The sequence below is a fragment of the Sminthopsis crassicaudata genome, chromosome 6 (genome assembly GCF_048593235.1).
Source record: "Sminthopsis crassicaudata isolate SCR6 chromosome 6, ASM4859323v1, whole genome shotgun sequence".
Lineage (NCBI taxonomy): Eukaryota > Metazoa > Chordata > Mammalia > Dasyuromorphia > Dasyuridae > Sminthopsis > Sminthopsis crassicaudata.
In genome coordinates, this window is record NC_133622.1 from 85129731 (window position 1) to 85142656 (window position 12926).

At 32.2% G+C, this 12926-nt stretch overlaps 1 protein-coding gene across 19 annotated transcripts in view; it reads right to left on the bottom strand.

The window, feature by feature from the left end:
- Positions 1–12926, bottom strand: part of NEK1 (NIMA related kinase 1) — a 156897-nt gene that overhangs the window by 105527 nt on the left and 38444 nt on the right. For all 19 annotated transcript variants that reach the window (XM_074276485.1, XM_074276480.1, XM_074276477.1 and 16 more), the window contains 3 exons: positions 10980–11034; positions 6011–6211; positions 2398–2458 (listed from right to left, as the gene is read on the bottom strand). In XM_074276485.1, coding sequence (XP_074132586.1) covers positions 2398–2458; positions 6011–6211; positions 10980–11034 — 317 coding nt within the window. The remainder of the gene's footprint in view (positions 1–2397; positions 2459–6010; positions 6212–10979; positions 11035–12926) is intronic.

Sequence of the window (12926 nt, forward strand, 5' to 3'; positions counted from 1 at the left end):
ACTGAATAATGATTGTTGAGAATGATGATGACAACTGTTCTCTTCTAACAACAAAGCCAATACACCTCACAAGAGAAACATATTCAGATAACTAAATACCAAATTTCAATAGAAAGGACAATTTACAAAACCATCAATAATTAGCTACTAATCTAAAAAACTATCAATTTGTTATGTTCTTAAATGTTAACTGAATCATTAGTAGTAACTATGACATAACTTTAAAAAGATGAATTAGTGCAGAAGATTTGTGACTAAGGAATAAAGATTCTCAATTAAATCTATCTTAGCACTTAATTAAAGAAAAACCAAGTGAATGGATTGGTGATTTCACTAATTCAGGAATTCCCTCCCATAAGACTGCTAGAGCTCATTCAAACCTGTCCATCAGGTATGACTATCCATATACTACCAGAAGTTTGGCAGAAGGGAGTAACCCAGGGTGTTAGAAATCTTTTTTTGCTTTCTTCAAAACCACAGGAGTGTTAGGTAAGTACTCTAGTAACATGACATCCCCTTAATTATGCCTCATGAGCATTCCATCTAATTTTTTTTCTTCTAAAGTTTCTTGGAATCTCATTTTCCTTCTCTTTAGGGCTCCTTGGCAAAGGTACCACACTCCTTTCTACTGTCTTCTAATACCCATATTTAATTCTTGAGAGAAAAATGCACAAGTAAAATAAGTGTTGTAATATCTAAGTATTGAAAAGATAAGCCTTGATTTTCATGGAAATCCTGGCACTCATAAAAGAGCTCTGCCGTAACTAAAAGCAATTCTGGTAACCTATTCTTTTTTTTTTTTTTTTTTTTGCTGAGGCAGTTGGGGCTAAGTGACTTGGTAACCTATTCTGCTCAATTTTGGACTTTTCATCTGTACAGTCAGTACAAGATGCATACATGTTGTAGAGCTCAGCAGAGTGACTGGTTCATACTAGATTCTTGACCAATGTGAGCTAACTGCCTCTGAAGGGTATCTACTGAAATCTTGGCAGTACTCATTTTTCATCCACTTAGCCTTTCCTTGCAGATGAACAGATCAAATACCGTTGTGTGATGAGAGATTTCTTTTAGAAGACTCAACAATGTTCTAATGCTACTTGCAATCAACATAACATTTGTAAATAAGAGCATTTATAGGGCCTATTCATTCACAGAGAATCCCTCCTTAGGTTTGGAGCTGAAGCTCCTCCATCACAGGTAAATACTTTTGGCAAACAAAACTCTCTGTTGTATGCCTCATATGTTGTCTGAACAAACTTATTTCTGTTATACATCTTCCAAAGGATCTTGATGTAAGGATGAAAAATACCTTGTTATAAAATAGCCTGTAAGACAGTTTTATTGTGAGGATTTGCCTATTTCTAGACTCTAGATGACAAAAATAACTCCATATTTTATTGACTGACCTGTCTAAAAGACAAAAACAAGTCTAAAATAATCTAATTTAACTATAGTGTATGTGTGTGTGTGTATATATATATATATATATACATATATATATATATATATATATATATATATATATATAGAGAGAGAGAGAGAGAGAGAGAGAGAGAGAGAGAGAGAGAGAGAGAGAGAGAGAGAGAGAGAGAGAGAGAGTGTGTGTGTGTGTGTGTGTGTGTGTGTGTGTGTGTGTGTGTGAGTCTGGGGTTAAATGACTTGCCCAGGGTCACATAGCTAGTAAGTGTTAAGTGTCTGAGACTAGATTTGAACTCGGGTTCTCCTGAATTCAGGGCTGGTGCTCTATCTACTGCATCACCTAGCTGCCCCAACTATAGTATAATTTGAATTAGTATCTCTGTATCCTCAAAAATAACAAAAATATTTTAATTTCAATAATAAATAACTTGTGTAATCCTGATCAGGTAACTACTAAATGGCATAAATGTGTAAGTTTTGATCTGTTCTGCAGTGTGGCAATATATTAAGACTGAACTTCCAATGTATTTGTTGATATTCCTTCAAATAGGCTAACTTCCTACTTCAGCAATTTATACATCTTCCATGACTCCACATGAATTATACACTCTTGTTCTTGCTATCACTATAGTTGTTCCAAATCAAAGTTTAAAAACTCCAAAATTCCTTTATCTGATTATATTCTTTTATAATTCCATTTTTCTCTGTGCAATACAACTCTTACCACTATTCTTTATCCTTTGTTACCTCTAATTCCTCAACCTCTCAGTATTTTCTTATATCCTATTCTTATCATTTGACCATTTAGCATTTGAGGAATGATTTAATTTAGCAAATTCAAATTAGTTTCCTATACTATATTGGAAAGGGGATCTATATCAGTAATACTTGCTACACAATCTACTGGTTTAAATTGTACTATAGTTGTTAGATTTTTTTTTTTTTTAAATGAAAAGAACCTGAAGACATGTTGTTTACCTGGCATATGATGAGCTCCAAATTTGTGAAATGCTCTGGGACTAAATTCTTCAGCAATAAGCTTAGATGGAAAGGAAAAAAAAGTATATACAAAATGTTATTCTTAAAAAATAATAATAATAATTTCTTCCTAAAGCACAAGTGGGGGATTATATAGGCAGAATATCATGTACACTGTCATATAAAATCATTTTATCTTATATTCTGAATCTCATATTTTGCTGGGTTTCTATTCTAGATGAAGAATGAAGGAGAGAGGAAAAATGATTTAACCAGAAATGATTGTGATACAAAGCCATAATATCATCAATAAAACATTTTGCTTACATACACACACACAGAGCAATAATTTTTTTTCTTTGTAATGCAAAAACAGCCTAATACTGTGACCCCCATACGATAGCATATGCAATACTGACATCTATAGTCCACATGCCTATTCTACCAATAGAAAAGTGCCTTTTGGAATCAACATTGGCTATTGTAATTAATCTTAATTGTGATATATTGTTTAAATTACATTACTTCAATCACCATATAAACTGCTTCTATTTTTAATTTTTTTTTCACTTACTATAGATCTTCCTATTTTTTCCTCTATTCCTAAACTCATTTCTTATTACAGAATAATATTTTTTACCACATTCATATGCCACAAGCTGTTCATTTATTCTCTAATATTTGTTTCTAGTCTTTTGGTACCATAGAAACAAGTACTATGAATATCTCAGTGTATGTGGGAACTGCTTGGCTTTCTTATTAGACTTATGGCTGAAAGGGTACAAGCAATTCAATCACTCCTCTAAGATAGCTCCAAATTGTTAACCAGAATGAAGTACCAACTTACAGCTTCAAAGCTATATCATTATACTCCTCTCAGTGCCTTTTGAATAATTACTATTTCCATTTTTGTAGTCAATTTTAAATTGTATCAAGAAGTAAACAGTTGTCTTAATTTATATTACATTTTAGTGATAATTTTTAAATAATGTGTTCATATAATTGTTCAAAAACTGTATTGCTTCTTTTAAAAACTTTTGATAATTTTGAGTTACTTGTCTATTATAAAATGGCTCTTATATATTTCCATCAATTCTCTATGTAATTTAATTATCAGACTTTTAGTAGAGATATCTAATGAAAAGATTTCCCAACTCTTCTTACCTCCTATAACCTTGATGGCTTATCTTTTTATTCTAGCTCTGTTAAAAATTTTTAAATAAAAATGGAAATTGTCAATTTTGTCTTTTGTGATCTACTCGATTTCTTCTAAGTTGTGGTTTCTCCTTCTACCCACATTGAAATGAAAAGCATCACCCTGTTCTCATTTTGTAAAAAGTGATTTTAAAAAAATATTCAGGCTACATATTAAATGGAACTCCTACAGCATCCTACTCTTATTCCTTATCAGGATATATAAGTGAGCACAAAAGCACAAGTTTGACAAGTTCAGGGTAGTTACAGGAACAAAATAGGTCTATTTTTTGAGGTCTAGTTTAGTTGGAGTGGAAGAGGCTATCACCAGAGAGCTGGTCACCACTTGGTTATGAATTCTTAGGCTGTGGCAACTCATGAAATAAAGAAAATTTCAAAATGATCCTCCATCCTCTGCCATGTAATCTACAGATGAGAAGGATCGAAAGGATAGAGTATGCTAAGAATAACATAATTTTTGAATCTCCTAAGAACATCATTTTATAGCTGGTAGTACATACCATTTGAAATCGTTATCCTGTGACCAAGAAGTGAATAAATTACTGCAGGGACTAAACTGTTAATCTTGAAAAGTTATTATAAATATAACCAAGAAATAAAAGGAAGTTGCAGCTAAATAGAAGGATGAAACTGCAAATGACAGAATTGTAAGAGCTGGTAAATCCAAAGATTAATAATAAATATGGCATGATATATTGATCATTTTATACTGCAATTCTCACAATAAGTATTTACAAGAACTGTCACCAATTTATGCATAAATGCTAGTGGCAAAAAATAAAGGATAGAGAAATTCTACAAAGACCTTGATAAAACCCTCCAAATTAAGTCATCATAAATTTTGCCTGTGGTAATACTTCAATGCAAATATGGTTATAGTGAAGGATGATAAAAAATGTCAGAAAATATGCTTCAGGAATAAAAAATGAGAGAGACCAAAGAGTTACAAACTACACAGAAAACTCATATCTATATAACATGAATACATTCCTTAAAAGCTGGAAAGCACTGGATGTGATTAGCATCAAATAATAAAAAAAATAAAACTGATCATATTCTAACAGACATGAAACTACTTATTACTGATGGAAGGATTCATTCCCCAAACTGCTATTTATTTAGAGTCACACCACTGACTTGTTAAAGCAAAGATCCAAATTAATTACAGCCTATAACATAATTCAGAAAATATGATATACAATTAAAACTACAAGCAGATCTTTTTAAGCAATCTATCAACAGCAGAAATGGGAAACTGAAAGAAAAATGGAGTCACTCAGATTTTATTTCCTAAAATTTAACAAATGCAAATCAAGTGACATATACAAAAGATCAAAATATTCTTTTTTTTTAATGAGAAGAATACTTTTTAAAAATTTTTTTAATTTTATAATTATAAATTTTTTAAATAACAGTATATGCATGAGTAATTTTTTAATAACATTATCCCTTGTATTCATTTTTCCAATTTTTCCCCTCCCTCCCTCTACTCCCTTCCCTAGATGACAGGCAATCCCATACATTTTACATGTGTTATAGTATAACCTAGATATAATATATGTGTGTAAATCCAATTTTCCAAAAGAAAGATTCTTATAAGACTTTACTGGCAAGGAAAACACTTAAATTCTTACACCACAACTTAATGAGTCTAAGCCAGGGGTTCTCAAACTACGGCCCCACGGGCCAGATGCAGCCCACTGAGGACATTTATGCGGCCCACCAGGTTATGGCAAATGGGCTGAGGGGAGGAGACAGAGTGTGAGCTTTTGTTTTTACTATAGTCCGGCCCTCCAACAGTCTGAGGGACAGTGAACTGGCCCCCTATTTAAAAAGTTTGAGGACCACTGGTCTAAACCACTCTCTATCTTATACTAAAATTCTTGTGGTGATGTTATATGGTTTCAACTCACAAAATATCCAAGTTCACTCAGAGGCGGAATGGAGAAGTACAGAAAGGGCCTGAGCAAGCAGCAGGATATAATAAATGGGGCAGAGGAAAGGCAACATTAAGGATGTATTACAAAAATGTAAAATTGGAGGGAGGGAAAAAGATGGGACAATAACATAGTGAGACATATAACTGATGGAAACCATGTCATCTTGAATGGTAGTCATGAGATGTTTCAAGATATTTAAAGGAAGACCTTTTAGCATGCTGTGAAGATTCCCCATGGCAGATTTAAGGAAACATACACAAGAGACATAAAGAATGGGACTAAAAAAAATTTATGAATTGCTATGCTAATGAGATAGTTGTAACTTGTCATTTAAATTTTAGAAAATATCAGTTTAATCCAATTCAGAGAATGTAAAGAAATATTGCATAGTTTGTAACCTGTAATGAACCAGCAATTTATCAAATGTGATATCTAATCTGATTAAATCAAAAACATACCTCAGGTGTAAGAAACTTTTCGATACGTTTGGCTATAAAACTTCTCTCCAATATGGAGTTAACCGATGGTCTATCCTTAGGATTCCTTTTAAATAAATGAGAAAGTAAACTACGGAGATCATAGGAATAATGCAAGGAAACGGGAGGAAAAGATCCAGAGATGATCTTCAGTACCAGGTTTTTCATATTGCCAGCTTCAAACTAGAATTATAGGGAAAAAAATGTAAATAAACAGGCCACATAGGTCCACTTAATAACAGTTATTTTCTGTTCCCCTATATTCAATTTAATTTAAATTTTTTTTTAATTTTCAAATTTTGAGCTCTAAATTTCCATCCTCTAGTCCTTCTTCCACTCACTGAGAAAGTAAGCAAAATCTCACCATACATATGAAATCATGTAAAATCTACATTTGTATTAGTCGTGTATGACTATTTTCCTATGTTCCCATCAACTTAGACCATTAATAGAATTTCCTTTCAAATATTCAATTCCTCCTGAGTTCTTTAATGAAAAACATACTTGTTTCACTATTTCTGGATTTCATATAGGATATGATGCAATTTCTAATGAAAACAAATGGTAATATTCAGCTATGTTTTTTTTTAAATTTAGTAAATCACAGGATAAGACTAAATATTTAATCAATGAGAAAAACTTATGTTGACAAAATCTGATTTTATAACTACAGAGCATAAATTCAGAAAAAGTGAAAAAGTATTACCCAAAGATAGCAAAATCATTGGCATGTTATTTTTTTTTCCTAGTACAAAAGGGAATGTATGAATCTTGCCTTTCCACCTAGAAGTAGGTAATTCTTATATAGGCACCTGCAGCATTTACCTGAAAAGATTTTTGGCAAAGGCCAATTCTCTCAAATTCTCCAAATTTCTTTCCCCTAATAAAACTGAAATCAAGATGTTATTTTAGAGCACTGATTTCATTTAAACTGATTATTTTGTGTTGATATTACTAACATTAGACTTAAATTGTAGCATTATAAATGTAGAAAACACAGGAGTGAACTGAGATCTCTATCAATGGTAAAAAATATATATATATATATATATATATATATTCTAAAGACAAAATATAGCCTCCAGTTCATTAAGACTAAAGAAAAATTGGAAAATTAAGCTTTGTTTTTCAAGATAATAAAAACCAAGTTTGTCCTGCATTAAAGAAAGCTCAATGAAATATAAATTGGGGTAGGGGTGATTATTTGGATATACTTTGTAAAGGATTCATTTAAATGCTGTTCTGTTCAGTGAAACTGAATTTTTAAATAATTTGATTTACACATATACTTTACATTTTGAAGCTTTCAGGAATATCCCAGAAAAGTCTAAAAGCAGAGAAATATACTTTTTTCCCTATTATTCTCTAATGCAACTTGTTTCTTTTCTTTTTGGTTAGGCTTACTCCAACTGATAAAAGGAAACAGCAAAAAACAAAACAAAACTTACAAAAAACAAAAACTTCACTAAATCATAAAACTCAATCATAATTGGAGATATCCAATTTACCAAGAAGAAATTTATGATACTACAATGCCCACACTGGCTTCATCTTAATGGGAGAGCATTGAAAGGTCTGAATGGACTAATCAAATCTGCAAATGGCTGTTTGTTGATGGTAGAACAGAGGGTAACAAGACATTTCCACTTCCTCATTCCCTGCCAGATTAGAAAGTGAATCAAGGGAAATGGGTATTGAATTTTCTTTTTTCTTCTAGGAGAGGATGACAGCTAATGGGATGAAAAAGGAAAAAACAAACAAACAAACAAAAAAACACCCATCCCAATTCTATCTAAAATGTGACTGAGTAAAGCAAAAGACAACTGATTCTACACTTTGCTAATACCCTTTACACACTTTGCTAATAATGACTGCTCTTTATCACTTGGCTATAGCTACCTTTTTATAAAAAGTCTCTGAAAAAGAAATATGAGTATATCTTTGCCCAGTGTCATTCACTGGTTCCATAAAAGGTCAGTTTTAGGTGAAAAAATGGCGCTGATGTGGAGAGAGGAAGGAATTTGAGAGCACCATTCAATAGAAATAACAGTATGAATGGAAGATATGATCCTGAGCACTAAAATTTGGGCCAAAAAAAAAAAAAAAAAAAAGCTTAAAAGATATTTACACATAGCTGAGACGCTGTAACTTTTAAAATGATAATACTAACATTTTCATCCTTCTAGTATCCCTGGGAATTAGGATTTTCTTATTTGGTCAGCAGTCACTCTTAGCATCTGCCCATTTTTGCCTCATCTATGCTGGAAAAACTAAGAGGTAGCAAAGTTCAAGGATGAAGAAAGGCAGAGGTAGGAAAGGGAAGATAAGTGCCCTTGAAACTTACTAGTGCTGCCCCAGATTTGCTCAAACAACTCCCTTCTTATTCTCTCTAAACTATTAAACATCCCCTGACAGGCAACTAGCATTATCCAACATCAGTTAGGAACATTTCTGTTTCAAGGGACCAAGTGGAGTTTATGAAGTTACTATAAAACAATTTGGCTGGGACAAAGTTCTGTAAATATTGCCTTGTCATCTGAGAAGATATATACATGGAAAGTATGCATTCTACTTTTTTATACTGTCCATCATATTCTAGATATTTAAGATTTTCTAAAAATAAATCTTAAAATCTCATTTTAAATGTATTTAAACTTAGAATAAAAAAAGTTGAACTTATGGCCAAAGAATAAGAGAACATTCTAAAATGAAAAATGGATAATTTTGAGTACATTAAACTGAAAAGTTTTTGCACAAACAAAACCGATGCAGCCAAAATTAGTAGGGAAGCAGAAAGCTGGTAAATTTTTTTTTTTTTTAATAGGGGCAGCTAGATGGTCCAGTAGATAAAGCATCAGCCCTGAAGTCAGGAAGATTTGAGTTCAAATTTGACCTCAGACACTTAACACTTCCTAGCTCTGTGACCCTGGGCAAGTCATTTATCCCCAATTGCCTCAGCCAAAAACATATATAAAAAATTTTTTTTTTTTTTTTACAGACAGTATTTCTGATAAATGTCTCATTTCTAAAACATAGGGAGAATTGAGCCAAATTTATAATACGAGTCATTCCCCAAATGATAAATGGTCAAAGGATATAAACAATTTTCAGATGAAGAAATTAAAGCCATCTATGATTATATAAAAAATACTCTAAATCACTACTGATTGGAGATATATAAAGTGAAACAACTCTGAGATACTACCTCACATCTATCAAATTCGCTAAAATGACAGGAAATGATAAGCATTGGAAAGGATGTGAAAAAACTGGGATACTAATGTATTGTTGGTGGAGTTGTAAACTGACCAGCCATTCTGGAGAGGAATTTAGAACTATTCCCACAGGGCTATAAATTGCACATACCCTTTGATCCAGCAGTGTCAAAGAAAGGATAGAAGAGGGAAAAGGACACACATGTGCAAAAATGTTTGAATTAGCACTTTCTGTAGCGAGAAATTTAAGGAATTCAAAAATTGAAGGAATGGGTATTAATTGGGGAATGACTATATAAGTTATGATATATGAATGTAACAGAATATTATTGTTCTAAAAGAAATGATGAGCAGGCTGATTTCAGAAAAGCCTGGAAAATCTTATGTGAACTGATGTTGAGTGAAGTGAACAGAACCAGGAGAACACTGTACATAGTAACAACAAGATTATGTGATAATCAACTATTCTCAGAAATGCAGTGACCCAAGATGATTCCAATAGACTTGGATTGGAAAATGGGATTCACATCCAGAGGGAGAACAATGAATTCTGAATGCGGATCAAGACATACTCTTTTCACTTTTTTTTTGTTTGTTTGTTTCTTTGCTTTTTTCTTTTTCATGTTTTTTTTTTAAACAATATGAATAATATGGAAATCTATTTAAAATGATTGTACTATATAAACTATATTAGACTACTTGCTGTCTTGGGGAGTGAGGAGGGACAGGAGACAGGGAAAAAAATGGAACTCAAAAATCTTACAAAAATAAAAGTTGAAAACTATCTTTATATGTAGCTGGAAAAATAAAATATAATTGATGAAGGAAAAAAAATCTTTTAGCAAAGACATTGTATAGAAAAATCCTTTACCTGAAATTAACCCTAATCTTTAGGAGTCTAAGCAATACAATTTGTCAAATTCTAAAATTCATATTAAATGAATGAATTTAATATTAACTTTAAATTCAGTTCCAGGATTAAATGAAAGGTAGCATGGCAGAGGAAACAAAGAGATTGCCTTAGAATCCAGGAATCTTAGGTTCCATTTAAGTGCCACCTGAGACACCACCTCTGCAACTCACTTAATTGCTCAGTGCTCTAGGTGCTGAACCTGCATTGGGAGAACAAGTTCCCTACACAAATGAAATCACAGGTTAGACCCTATCCTTCTCCCCATCTATAGCTAAAGAATTTGTTAAAAGCAAGAATCAAAAAAGCTTGAACTTAGAAAAAAGACTAGTTAGTTATCCCTTCCACATCATAGGGGTTATAGAGGCATGGTACCCCAACAAGCTGAAAAATTTGCAAAAAATTTTTTGGCCTTTCACTTATACCAGAAAAGATATCTGATTTTTTTCTTTTTCTTTTATGAGATACTTACAGTACCTTATTCTAAAATCTGGGTCAATATGTATTATGCATTTTTGACTCATCTGCTGGCCTTCATGTGTCACCACATGTGGCTTCTATAAAACTTCCCTAAAATTCCTATATAATTCCTTATGCTGATCTGCAATATAGCAAAACCATGATGGGGAAAGTTGCAATACAGAAGGGATAACTGTATATCTAATACAAATGACTACTAAAAAGTAAATTTATGCCAAAAATGTGATCACAAAAAAAATCTATCACCAGTGCTCTGCCAACGTTTAAAAGATGCCAAAGTACAAAAGTCCTGAAAATTAAAATGAATTTGATATAAATTTAGAAGTATTAAAAAAGACATACTTACTGCATGTTTAAGAGTACACATCTCATATAAGACACAACCTAAAGCCCAAATGTCACTAGAAAATAAAAAGCAAGAGACAGTATTTCTATTAGGTTTAAAGTTTCCAATTTTAATACAACAAATATATCCCTATCTTCCAGCAAAAGCAGAACTAAAGCATGCATGGACCCATCTAGAATCAAAGATAACAGATCTAGAGCTGAAAGGCACCAACAGTCATTTATCCTAATCTTCTTATTTAATAGATGAGAAAACTGTTGCCCAGAGACATGAAATGAATTTGCTAAGGACATAGGGCAGCAGCTACTAAATGGCAAAGTCAGAATTTGAAAGCTGGTCTTCTGAATCTCCAAAATCAGTACTCTTTCCAGCATACTATACTGCAAAAAAAAGTGAGTGTACTGATAACCTCTAAGGTGCTTTCCAGTTCTAGATCCATGCTTTTAAGTAAACCTAAAAATATATAGATGGTAAAATTTTATTTTTAAAAAATTATGGTAAAGACAAAACAGCATTCCAGAAGAATGGGAAACTCCTTGAAAGGAGGGACCATTTGCTTTTTGTCTCTATCTATATTTAGCACAGCCTTCCCTCACTTAAACTGAGTTCACTTGCAAGTCATGACATCACCTTTCTGACGTCATGGTCCTCTTCAAGAATCAAAGACAAACAATAATAACATACATTTAATAATGTTTGTTGAATTGAATGCAAGAACCTTAAATTTCAAATATTGTAGTTTTTATGAAGAAAAATGAAGAAAATCCAAAATTGCCACATAGATTTAAAATTTTTTAAAATAGTAATTTTATTTAAAATTCCAAATGCCATGTGAAATATTATAGTGTGAGGATATTAAGAACTTCTGAACCAAATATAAGGATCATTTTTACTCAGGGCCAGATTTAAATAGAACAGGATAAAATCTATCCTCAGCTTATTATGCTTCAATGATTTTCTTTCCCACTGCAGAAAAGCATATTATAAATTCCCGGCAATTAATTTTGAAGGTACTTATCAAGCCATAAAATTGAAATTTAGTAATATATTTTTAAATTTTAGCTATGATACAATATTTATTTATAAAAGCATTTGTCACAGATTAAGAAACAATTTTTCAAATGTTAATTCACTCAAGATTCCTATCTGAAAAATGAAATTCAATGAAAAAAGTTTTGACTCATACTAGGTCATAGTGGCAGAAATCGCATTAAAATTCAGAGGTATCTGCTGTGTATACTTTTGTTTAAGAGCAAAGGAAAAACTGCCCTCTCTTAATTTAACAAACATTAGGCACCTACTGTATTCAAATAATTGTGATACAAAGGAAGTATAAAGCAGCTCAGGTAGACAAAGAAATGACATTCTATTGAGCAACAGAAAAGTGGGTGCCAATACATGCACATAAAGAAATAAATGCAGAGAATGTATAAAAGAAATATAGAATAATTTCACAAGGAGCAGAGTACCAGTGCTTAGAGGAAAGGGGAGAAATTAGTAAAGTCCCTTGAGCCGTGTTATTTTAAGCAAGCTAGGAATTCTTACAAGGAAGTAAAGAAGGAATAGATTCCAGATTTGGGGTTGGCCACCTGTGCAAAAGCAGGAGATGGACTGTGTATAGGGACAGCTAGCAGAGTAGTTAGATTAGCATCCAGAATACACAAAGAACAATAATATGTAATAAAACTGGAAAGAAACTATGTTTTGGAGGTAAGGCTGAGAATGTTGACTTTTTTATTAAAGACCACAAAAGTTTTTTGGACAGGAGAATGACAGATATATGTTTTAGGAATACTAAATTGGCAGTTCTATGCAGAATGCATCAGGAAAAAAAGAAAACTAGAAAAGGGATACCAACTCAAGAATTACAAATCAAATCCCTTCACAATGATCCCATTTTGATGGTTTCTTTACAGTACTTGTTTTTACCAAATTAAAGGGCTAGAA